This window comes from Eretmochelys imbricata, chromosome 6 (genome assembly GCF_965152235.1).
Source record: "Eretmochelys imbricata isolate rEreImb1 chromosome 6, rEreImb1.hap1, whole genome shotgun sequence".
Lineage (NCBI taxonomy): Eukaryota > Metazoa > Chordata > Testudines > Cheloniidae > Eretmochelys > Eretmochelys imbricata.
The window spans coordinates 70,859,290-70,870,222 of record NC_135577.1 but is presented as its reverse complement, the minus strand read 5'-3'; the positions used below and the strand labels follow the sequence as shown (position 1 = coordinate 70,870,222).

Sequence of the window (10,933 nt, the reverse complement as noted above, 5' to 3'; positions counted from 1 at the left end):
CAATCCACTCCCTTGCTCCCAGATAGTTCAAGTCAACTCAGAGGCACTTCTGCTGGAGGAAACTGAGGCCAAAACTTTCAGACAAAGTTACCTAGTAAAATTAGGTTTCAGAGTAGCAGCCTTGTTAGTCTGTATTCGCAAAAAGAAAAGGAGGACTTGTGGCTGAATGCATCCGTGAAGTGAGCTGTAGCTCACGAAAGCTTATGCTCAAATAAATTTGTTAGTCTCTAAGGTGCCACAAATACTCCTTTTCTTTCTAGTAAACTTGATCTCTTAAAGCCATAGTTAGACACCAATACAAGTGGCCTGATTTTCACATGCAGTGACCAAGCCCCCAGTGACTCTCACTGATTTCATTAAGAGGTATGAGTGCTCAGCATCTCTGAAAATCAGGCCACTTATTTAGGAGCCTGTATATGGGTTTAGGACCCTAATGAGCACCCACATTTGAATTTTTTTTGCTCTCAATCTCCTTCTCCTGAACGGATTTTTCCCTCCTGTGTAGTGGACAAGCTAACGGCAAAATGGTTTTCCTCCACCCCACAAGCATGCCCCCTTGTTTGTTGTAGGGTTGCTCACCAGACAGCTGGCCTGCTTGCATTTATTTAAAATAATAAATAGCACCAAAGCATTTCCTTGGGGGGTAAAAGCCATATAAAGAATTACCTGGACCTTGCAAATAAACTCTTGCCAGGAAGGTAGGTTACATTTTGACTGATGCAACCTCAAATATCCCTTTCCATCAGGAAATTCCTGGGGGGAGACACTGACTCTGCAGATCTGTTATTTTCCACTTTATTAAAAGTTCAGGAAGCTTGGATAATAAATAGATTATATAAATATTCATGAGGAGTGATGTCATAGGTAGGTGTGTGTGCGGGGGTGGGGGGTGCAAACCAGCTCTGTGACTGCCTGACAGCGCCATTTCCTGGAGGAAGAACGGGAATAAGAAGAGCCGAAGGAATTAGCAGCAGCAGCAGCAGAAGGTGGCCAGAGCGAGAGAAGCAGCCGCGGCTGCGGGGACTCCATGCAGCCCGAGGCCAGCAGAGGGAGACCGCCCTGCTTTGCATTCCCTCTCGTGTAGAGTGACCCGCTCTGGGAGGAGGGAGGAAAAAGCGATCGGGAGTTTGGGGGCTTCCTGAAACTTCCCCTACACACTCCTCCTCCCCGGGCTGGCGCGGGGCAGCAGCAGGGCCCGCTCCCGCTGAGCGAGCCCGGGGGAAGCGGCGTGAGAAGTTTGCACTGCAGCCTCCCCTGGGAGCTTCTTGGGAAAGGGCACCGCTTTGGGGAGGGGGGTTCCTGCCTCCTCCTCTCGGAGCAAGAAGCAGCCGCCAGCGTGGAGCTGGGGGGGATGCGGCTGCTGACGATGAAGATGCGGGAGAGATGGAGATGAAGCAGAGCATGGGGATCCCGGGGCTCCTGTTGCTGCTGCTGGGACTATGGGCTCTGGCGCTCCGGGACGCGGCTGCTGAAGCAGGTAAGGCTGCAGGGGCACAGGAGGGAGAATTGCCGCTCGCCCGGGCTGGAGGCTGAGCGCCGACCCCGGCAGGCTCTGTAAGGGGCTGATCTTCCGAGGGGTAACGGGGAAACGTTCGGCCCAGCGCTTCTCGGCTGCTGCCTTGTTATTGAACCTGGCGCCCAGCCAGCGGCTCTTGGCTTTTGCCCTGATCGTCAATGTCGTACCGAGCCGGAGCGCTGGGTCCGCCCCACCCCAGCGCGCGGAAAGCTCCCGCTGACACGGCACGAGCTCCGCTCCCGGGGCTGGACTGCGCGCGGGAGGGGGGTTCCCCCCGGGGGGAGGGCTCCCTTTCAAGACCGACGCGCTGCACTTGACGGAGTCCTTCTAGTCTTGAGTGTATTGCTCAGATCCTCACCTACTGCCTAGGCAGCTGGAGCTGAGACAAGTGCCACGCCGCTGGAGAACACTATATTTTATGGGGGAGGAGAGGGAAGGTGACTGTTAGCATTGTGGAGGGCTGTGGTCTACCTGCGCGATCTATGATTGTGAGTTACTCTGCATGAACTGTTTTCAGCAAACTAATTTTTTTTTAAAAAAAACGTAGCTTCTGTTTTATTGTTGCCCAATTGCCCGTAAACAGGTCTTGATTTTGACAAACTTAGTTGCTGTTTTCAACGGCATGACCGTTTCTGTGAACAATTTTTAGCGTATACCTTCTGGAAATGGTTGGGATGCACAATTTGCTCTTTGCACCATGTGATTGGTCACCCAACTGGCATGGTAATACTTCTGTCCCCGATGGGATGCCTTGGCCATAAAGAGTGCTGAAAGTGAGGCTCCTCAATCCATATTTAGGCACCTAAAGAAGTGGCCTACTTTTCAAAAGTGATGCTTGACGCCTCTGACGATGAGACAGTGCATTTATGGATCAGGCCATCTGTGCCTAAATGTGGGTTGAGAAGCCACATTAGGCACCTACATTTGAAAATGTTGCCCCCAAGTTTTCTATCTCCCACACATGATTTCCTTTGTAGCAGAGGTTGACTTCAATGGGACCTGCTGATCGCTCAGCTCTTTTGAAATTCAGATTGCTTATTTATGTGCCTATATTTGGGGAGGGTCTAAGTATACATAATCCTGCCTCAGTGTGTTTGGGGGTGGACTAGATAACCTCTTGAGATCCCTTCCAACCCCACGTTTCTATGGATTAAGGAGCCTAACTTTAGGCATCCATATTTGAAAGTCTTGTCCATAAGCTTTAAAAACATAAAGACGTCCCCTTTCTGTTTGTGAATTATCCACCAATGTTTGCCTATGTGTGACTAATAACAAAAGCTTTCCAAAATGGTGAAGAGAGCACTTCTAGTGCAAATGCTCATGGGAATACTGATTCAACACTCATATTTATGAACCTTATGCTTGCTGTGAATATTCTTGTGAATAAAACCTGGATGGTGGCAAATAAATAGAGTCCTGAATACCAGTTAATTGAGTCAGTGGGAATGTTTGCAAATGTATTGTTCCTGTATTTGCAGAGCTCAGATTGCTGTATAGGAAGGCCAGGTGATAATCCATTTCTATATGGCTTTTGTTTGTTTGCCTTCTAGCCTACATTTTCCTAGTTTCACCTACAAGAAGACATACAAAGATTTGATTTTATAGCCTAATCCTTCCACAGACATGTTTCTTCACTGGGAATTTAGGTCTCAATTCTACATTTAGATCCACATGGGTGGAGCACTGTTGGTTTTAAGGGTTTGCCTTGTAGATTTTGATTGCTAGATTGGGGACCTCAGGTATCAAAGGAATGGAAGGTCTTTTTGCCTTAGTAGGTAGAAGTCTGCAGTAATCTGTTTCTTCCTTCACTCCAAAAACAACTTCAAAAAACTTCTGTCAGTAGTAATCAAAGGGTACAGAGATGATAAACTAACAAGTAAAATACACTGTGCACAGGGACAACTGGTGCACTCATTTGTTGCCCATTCTGTCTGATAGGCAGTACGAAGTTAATATGATTTCATTTCCTAATCAGTTATGAATCTTTACGTCTACAGTGCTCACATTTTGTGGGGGGGGGGGGGAGAGGAATAGCTAGTTTTTATTTCCTGCACTTAGTAAAAATGTAATGAGGTAAAAACGGGGAGTGGGAGAGTAGGCGGAGGACTACTGGAAAGTAAACATTAATCTTAACTTCTCAAATGTACAAAACCCCAGGCACCCAACCTGGGTGCACCGTTTCCTTCTCTTCAGAAAAAGGTGCTGCAGCTGAACTGCATCTTACGGGTGACAGAAATGTGTGTCTGTTAAAAATCCCCATGTTATTGTTTTCCCTTTCCTTGCAGCTCACCTCGACCTGTGGATTACACAGAAGTGCTGTTGAAAATAGCCAAATAGAATATAGTTAGCACTGTGCTTTAATTTCTTGCATAATCAGTTTGGCTGGGAACTGAAACCTTTAAAGGCCTTCCAGATATCTTGTTGTGTACATTGCGATTAACCCTTTTCGGCAAAGCAGACTGTAGCAAGCAAAGTCATTTGCTGTTTCAGTAAGACACCTATTATGAAAGAGTGTCTGCCAATTTGTGTGTGCATTTGGATGTACTGTGAAATTTTAATGCTCTGTTTCAATATTATGCATGGTGAGAAGGAGGATGCTTTCTGGGACACACTGGGACGTGTAATTTATGCCACTTTCACGTTAAGTAATCTGAGGTTAGATCATCCTCCCTCAGTTAGGTGATTAATTCCTTTGCCCAACCAAAGCATTGCTGCATCTAAAATTAAATGATCACTTTACTAGTTTCAGTGCTCTTAGTAAATTTGCTAAATTAACAGCTCTTCATGTTTATTTACAGTTGCTAAAACACAGCTGAAAATACACAAAATATTTTTCTGATATGACTGTGCCATGGAAGCATTTACCGCTGTTACCAGGGGGATGCCATGTAATGGCAAACGGGAAATGGGGTACCAGACTATTTTTGTATTCAAATGCAATTCATGCTGTGAAAAAGTTTGAGAACAGCCTGGCTACATGCTTAATTAAGGGCAATCTTGGCTTCACAGTGTTTTTCTGTCAGGGTGTGGTGGGCTGGAATGTCATCTGGTGATAGAACTGACTGCATGTGAGCAGAGCTAGGGTCATAATTCTGCACGGCTGGTCAAGGGCAACATAGTGATGGTCAGGTTAACCTTTCTCTGAAGGATCCGGTATAGGCCACTAACAGAGGTAGGATACCAGACTAGACTGAACCATTGGTCTGTTTTAGTCTGCCAGTCCCTGTGCTAATGGAAAGGAAAAGGCTACTTTCCCCAGCAGGACTGGATACTTTACCTTTGTCTTCCACCTTTCTGCTTTATCCAAGGTCTCCTTTTCTCCCCTCATTCCTCATATACATGCCCATCTTTAAAAAATACACTTATCCAGTTGGTTTCTGTGTTTTTACAAGATGACATATTCCACACATTCACTTCTCATTGAGGGGAGTGCTTCCCACCCACACGCAACTGTGCTTTGGGCCAAATGCTGATCACTTTTACACCAATGTCAGTCACAGCAACTCCTCTGATTTCAGTAGAGTTATGCTAGATTTACACTGATGTAACAGATCCAAATTAGGCCGTTTGTCTGTTCTGGAGATACACAGTGGCTGGCTGAAGTATTCTCCCACCACATACTATGGAAAAATATGTTCTGGAAACAGTTTTTTCCCTCTGATAGGAATCCTTTAAAGTATGCTTTACTTTCACTGGGTTTATAAATTGCATTGGAGCTTTTGTAATGCAGTGGAACAGTGTACACTGAGTAACCTGCTGTGACTGAGTCTAAAATCCCAGTTATTTACAAATGCGTACAGTGGAACAGAAGTGATGCCTTAGTAGTAGTATAGGAACATACCATAGCAGCTGAAAAGTGAGAGGGGGCTTGGGGGCGGCATGATACCATTCTGAGGGAACACACACATCACCACTGTCAAGCACTGCTGTGAAGAAGCCTACAGCATTCCTATCTAGCTGTAACTGGGTGCTGCTGTGTGGAAGCTCATCCTGCTGCTATCCAAATTGGCACTGGCTTTGAAGAAGCCCTGTATAGATTAAGCCTCTGCCATTTTCAAGTAATTTGGAATGTCAGTGTTCTCATCTTCTCATCATGAAACAAACATAATAACATTCTGGCGAGGCAGTTAGAAAACTGTGCAGTGTGTTCTTGTACTGTATGTCCTTACAGACCACCAACCTAGATTAATTTGCTGTACTCCAACCCCCTCTTCTTTTGGGGCTGGGGAGGAGGAGTATATTTTTTTTTTTAGGTATGAAATTGACAGGATCTCCAATCAAATTAAAGGTGTCCCAGGGTCAGCCAGTGAAACTAAATTGCAGCCTCGAGGGAATGGAGGACCCAGAGATGTTGTGGATCAAGGATGGAGCGGTGGTGCAGAGTGTAGACCAGGTGTACATTCCAGTAGATGAAGAACACTGGATCGGTTTCCTCAGGTACAACAGCTGTGGAGGAGATAGACTATTATGGAAGCTACTGGGCCAAATTCTGCTGTCAGTTACTTCAGTGGAACCCCACTGACCACCATGTGATTGTACCTTTATACCTTGCCTGGGCATGACTGAGAGTGGAATTTGATCCACTGTGTTTAAGTCACTAAGGACGGGTTGGATTGTAGCTGGGGGAATCTGACAAGGCTTCTAGATACTGTGGTGATGGGTGCTTTGGAAATGCCTGTGATAGATAGACAGGTGGCCAAGAGGTGAAAGGTATTGCTTATCCTAGTAGCAGTTCTTTACGCCATCCAGTCCTCTGGAATCTATGCTGAAATTGTGGAGAGATATTTAGCCTTATTTCTGTCCACTCCCTTTAAAAAGAAATTTAACACTTTTCTCCCATTCTGTGTTGTATGCACACCTGAGTGATATCGTGGGTACAGAATGGCTCAAAGGATTATTAAATGGGAGCAAAGCCTCTCACTTTAAATCTCCAGTTCAAATCCAACCTCAGTCAGTTGTGTCTAAGGGTCATTGCCATCTGAAGTCTCTTCAGTGGTCACAGCCCAGTTACCAGTAAATAGTTCTTCACCACCACAGTTGGTAGCCTTGCTGCAAGTCTCGGCAGAGGACTGAATAGACCTGGAGACTGAATTACCCCATCAAATTCTTCCCGGGGGTCCCCCTAGGCCAAAACTAAGGATCATTGCCAGGGTGGTCAGGGGAAGCTTTTGCTGGTTCTGTCCATGCTGTATCTAGATAATCAATAGGGAGCTTTCAGTCCAGCTCCTTTACCAGCACTGGAAAATGAACAAAACACAAAGCAGCATGGTAGGATGCTTTCACCTTGTTTGTTCTAATAAGCTCTGCAGTGCAGCTGGAAGCTTACATTCTGACCTGGATAAATAAGTTCTCTCTCTTACAATCATTAATTCTTTTCCTCTCCCTCTCTCTGACTAAAAGGGTTAGGTGTCCTAATTAAAATTAGACTCTTGGGACCACATTTCAAACCTGTTTGGAGAGGAGGATTTGTCATGCACACCATCCCTTAGTCATTCCAGCATATTTACTCCAGCATTTATATCAGGCCTGCTGTTGTCAGAGGTCCAAAAAGCTGCCTGTAGGGCCAGCCTTTTATACCTTTTCTTCAGCAGGAGGTGGCCTCTTGTGCGTCCCGGGGGTAGTAGTGGGTTAAGCAAGGGCCCACGCTCCATCTCAGACTCCTTTCTCCCTGCATAAAGGGAGCCTGGTACCAACAGCACGCTCTGAGAGAGAATGTACTTGGAACTGCCAGGCTCAGTCTAGGATCACCCATTCGCAAACACAGGCCTCCTTGCCTCCTTTGGATTAGCATATCTTGGGGTTTAATACCTGTCACTAATAGGGTTGCCAACTGTCTAATCACACAAACCCAAACACCCTTGCCCTGCCCCTACCCCTGCCCCAACGCCCCGCCCCTTCTCTGAGGCCCTGTCCCACTCACTCCATCCCCCCTCTCTCTGTCGCTTGTTCTCCCCCACCCTCACTCACTCTCACCGGTCTGGGACAGGGGCGTGGGGTGCAGGAGGGGATGTGGGCTATGGGCTGGGGCTGAGGGGTTCCCAGTGTGGGAGGGGGCTCCAGGCTGAGCCTGGGGCAGGGGGTTGTGATGCGGGAGGGTGTGCGGGGTGCAGGCTCTAGGAGGGAGTTTGGGTGCAGGAGAGGCCTGGGGCAGGGGATTGGTGTGCAGGAGGGGGTGCGGGTTCTGGGAGGGAGATTGAGGAGGGGGCTGAGGGCTGGGTAGGGGGTTGAGGTGTGGGAGAGGTTACGGGGTGCAGGCTGGAAGTTTGGGTGTTGGAGGGGGCTCAGGGCTGGGGCAGGGGGTTGGGGTGCAGGAGGGGGTGAGGGGTGCAGGCTCCAGGTGAGTGGGGCTTACCTCAGGCAGCTCCCAGTTGGCAGCGCCGTGGGACTAAGACAGATTCCCTACCTGCCCTGGTCCCACACCACTCCCAGAAGCAGCCGGCACGTCCCTGCGGCCTCTGGGGCAGGGGGCTCCACTTGCTGACCCTACCTGCAGGCATTGCCCCCGCAGCTCCCACTGGCCACAGTTGTCGGCCAATGGGAGCTGTGGAGTCAGCGCTTGGGGACGGACTTTTAGTGGCCTAAAATCTCCCAGTTTGACTTCAGTAGCCTCTGGGAGATAGAGCCCGATTCCGGGAGACTCACAGTGAAACCAGGAGGGTTGGCAACCCTAGACGAGTTCCTGGGATTTCATGGATTAATACAAAAGAGACCAGTAGATCACTTAGTCTGACTTCTTGCATAACACAGGCCATCACATTTCACTCAGTTGCCCCTATACTGAGTGAGCCCAATAGGCTAAAGCATTTCAGTTCTCAGGAGACTAAGCTGCTGTGTGCCACAAGCAGAGAACAGGAGAGACCAAGGTGCCACCAATGCCCTGTAATGGCAGGGGAGTGATTAGGTAGGATATGCCCAGATGATCCCAGCAAGTGAACCATGCATCGTGCTGCAGAGGACAGCAAAACAAAAACCCCAAAGTCCCAATTAATCTGATCTAGGGGAAAATTCCTTCCTGACCCAAACCTGGCAATCAGTCTGACCCTGAGCATCTGAGCAAGACCCCTCCAGCCAGGCATCTAGACACAGGATTCTCTGTACAACTTCACGGCAGTCTTCCATCCCGTTCAGTGTCCCATCTTCAGCTACAGTCAATCTCTGACGCTAAAAATCCCCAAACAGAATACATCTAGCCAGTTGTACATGGGGGGAGGGGAACTTTTCCGGACCCCTGCAGTGAACTGTCTGAAACTTCAAAGCATGAGACTTGATTATAGATGAACAGGCTGCAATAAACCTTCCTCTGATAGGAAAAATCTGTGTGCAGTAATCCACCCTGCAGCACTGCATCATATACCATCTCCATTATAGTCCCCGCCCCCAGATTAAGGACTTTTTTGTCTCCCCACACTCCCTCCTTCTCCTGGTCTGATCTGCATAGCCCTTTCTCACCCCTCAAACTCCTCCACTGACAATAGCTCCACAGCATCAGAGCTGAGTCTGGGTGCTGGATCTAGATATGGCCATTTTCTTTTTCTGTTTCCTTCTTCCTCCTAAAGTGATCATTTCAACCACCCACTGTTTTATGACTTTCTCCTACAGTCACTGTGTTTCAGAACATGCGGCTGGACAGGCAGGTTTCATCTGAAGGTACAGCTCTGAAAATCAGGCTGTAGTGGGAGCATTTTCTTCCCTTCCCTCTTCCACCCTGCACATTCACCCCATCACCAAGACCAACTGTTGGCATAAAAAAAGGGAGCATCAGATCTGCTCGGGGTCCCTGCATGGCAGCAGATGCATGGCTGCAACATCACAAGGGTGCATTTTGCATTTGTATAATCAAAGGGCACTCTCACGTTCTCTGCGGTCTTTGATACCTGAGACCCTGAAGCCTCAACTCCTGGAGCAAATCCTGCCTTATAACTGAGGGCAGAATTTCCCCCTCGAGGTCTAAAACTCTGATACCACTTAGGCCACAGTTCTGCCTTCACTTGCATGGATCACCTCTCTTGGAAGTCAATGGGAGCTGCACCGGAGTGAGTCAAACCAGACTTGGGCTCTCAGGGTCAGATCCTCAGCTGGAGTAAATCAGCATGGCTTCACTGAAAACACTAGTCAAGGATCTAGGTGGTTTGTAGTATGAACAGATCAGTTAGCTAGAAGCGTTCCTTGGATAAGAACAATGCTGAGTCGGGGCAGAGTGAAGGAGTGTCAATTCTGACCCATCAGTCGTTGTGTGAGGGTTTGTGCAATCAATCCTGTCCCTAACGAAAGCACAGCATTTGCATTCTCAGCAGGTATGTGAATTGGAGCTGCTGGCTAGGGATGATTTAGTAGTTCAAGTAGACTCTTTGGAATCACAAGTTCAGAATCCAATCTAGTTAGCCCCTTAATTTACCTATCTTGAAAATATAAAGTGCCATGTTATTTCCTGTTTGTAGATATTTCAGATGAGGGCCTCTCTGCTCTGTGTGGGTATTAAAAATCCCCCAACACCTCTCACAGAAGTAGGACTTGACCCAAAGTATCTCTGTTCTCTATCCACTGTTGTGCCGCATGCTTTGTGCTGGTTAGCTACTGCCCTCCTCCCCAGAGGTGGCTACATAGCAGTGGTGGTGTGTGTGTATCTAGTTTTCCTAGTGCTTTAGGATTCTCTGGGATGAAAGTTGCTTCATACATGTAAAATATCAATATGTTTATTCACTCTTTTCAGTTTGAAATCCGTGGAGCGGACAGATTCCGGGAAGTACTGGTGCCAGACTGAGAACAAAGGGAAGAAGGAAGAAACGCAACAAGTGTGGCTCATAGTGGAAGGTAAGGAGGAGGAGTGCTAGCTTCCCTGTAGGGCTTTCTCATGTTGGGATCACACTAGTAGAAGTGGTCAGAGGAGATTGCGCCAGGCGCTCTCCAGTCTTTGCACAGCTGGGGACAGTAGCAGGAACTGTAAAGTACCACAGCGAACTAATTAAGGCACAGGAGTAGGAAGTGATAGTGGTGGCAGCTGCACTGGAAGAGTGTGTATTAGTTCACGGGTTCTCAGTTTTTAATTCTGCAGACCAGGAAATAAGTGAAGAATCGTCTCATGGACAAATATTCCCTCCAACCTCCTAATCCCGTGTTGCTTGGGTCTTCAAATGGCTCATTCTGCAGGTCACCAGGAAGAGCTCCACAGACCATTGCTTATTCACAGACCATAGTTTTAGTACCATTCTCTTAGTTTCATGAGAAGCACTTTCCTTTAGAATTTCCATGATCAGTGTTGCTTCGAATGGAAGTGTTTTGAACTATAGCAGAGTTTACTCAAGTTAAGTATATAATCTTTGATGCATTTTGCACAGCAATCTGGCCTGGTAAATGTAAAGCTTCTACACATTTGTCCAATAGTTACCCAAGACAGAGTGGATAGGTGGTGCCATATAG

General features: G+C 47.5%; 1 protein-coding gene across 1 annotated transcript in view; it reads left to right on the top strand.

Annotated features, from left to right (window-relative positions):
- Positions 1 to 1,324: 1,324 nt before the first annotated feature.
- The window catches only part of TYRO3 (TYRO3 protein tyrosine kinase), a 55,153-nt gene continuing 45,544 nt past the window's right edge, over positions 1,325 to 10,933 (top strand). The window contains exons 1-3 of the mRNA XM_077820266.1: positions 1,325 to 1,477; positions 5,770 to 5,953; positions 10,227 to 10,327. Of these exons, the coding sequence (XP_077676392.1) occupies positions 1,384 to 1,477; positions 5,770 to 5,953; positions 10,227 to 10,327 (379 nt within the window). The 5' untranslated portion in view covers positions 1,325 to 1,383. The remainder of the gene's footprint in view (positions 1,478 to 5,769; positions 5,954 to 10,226; positions 10,328 to 10,933) is intronic.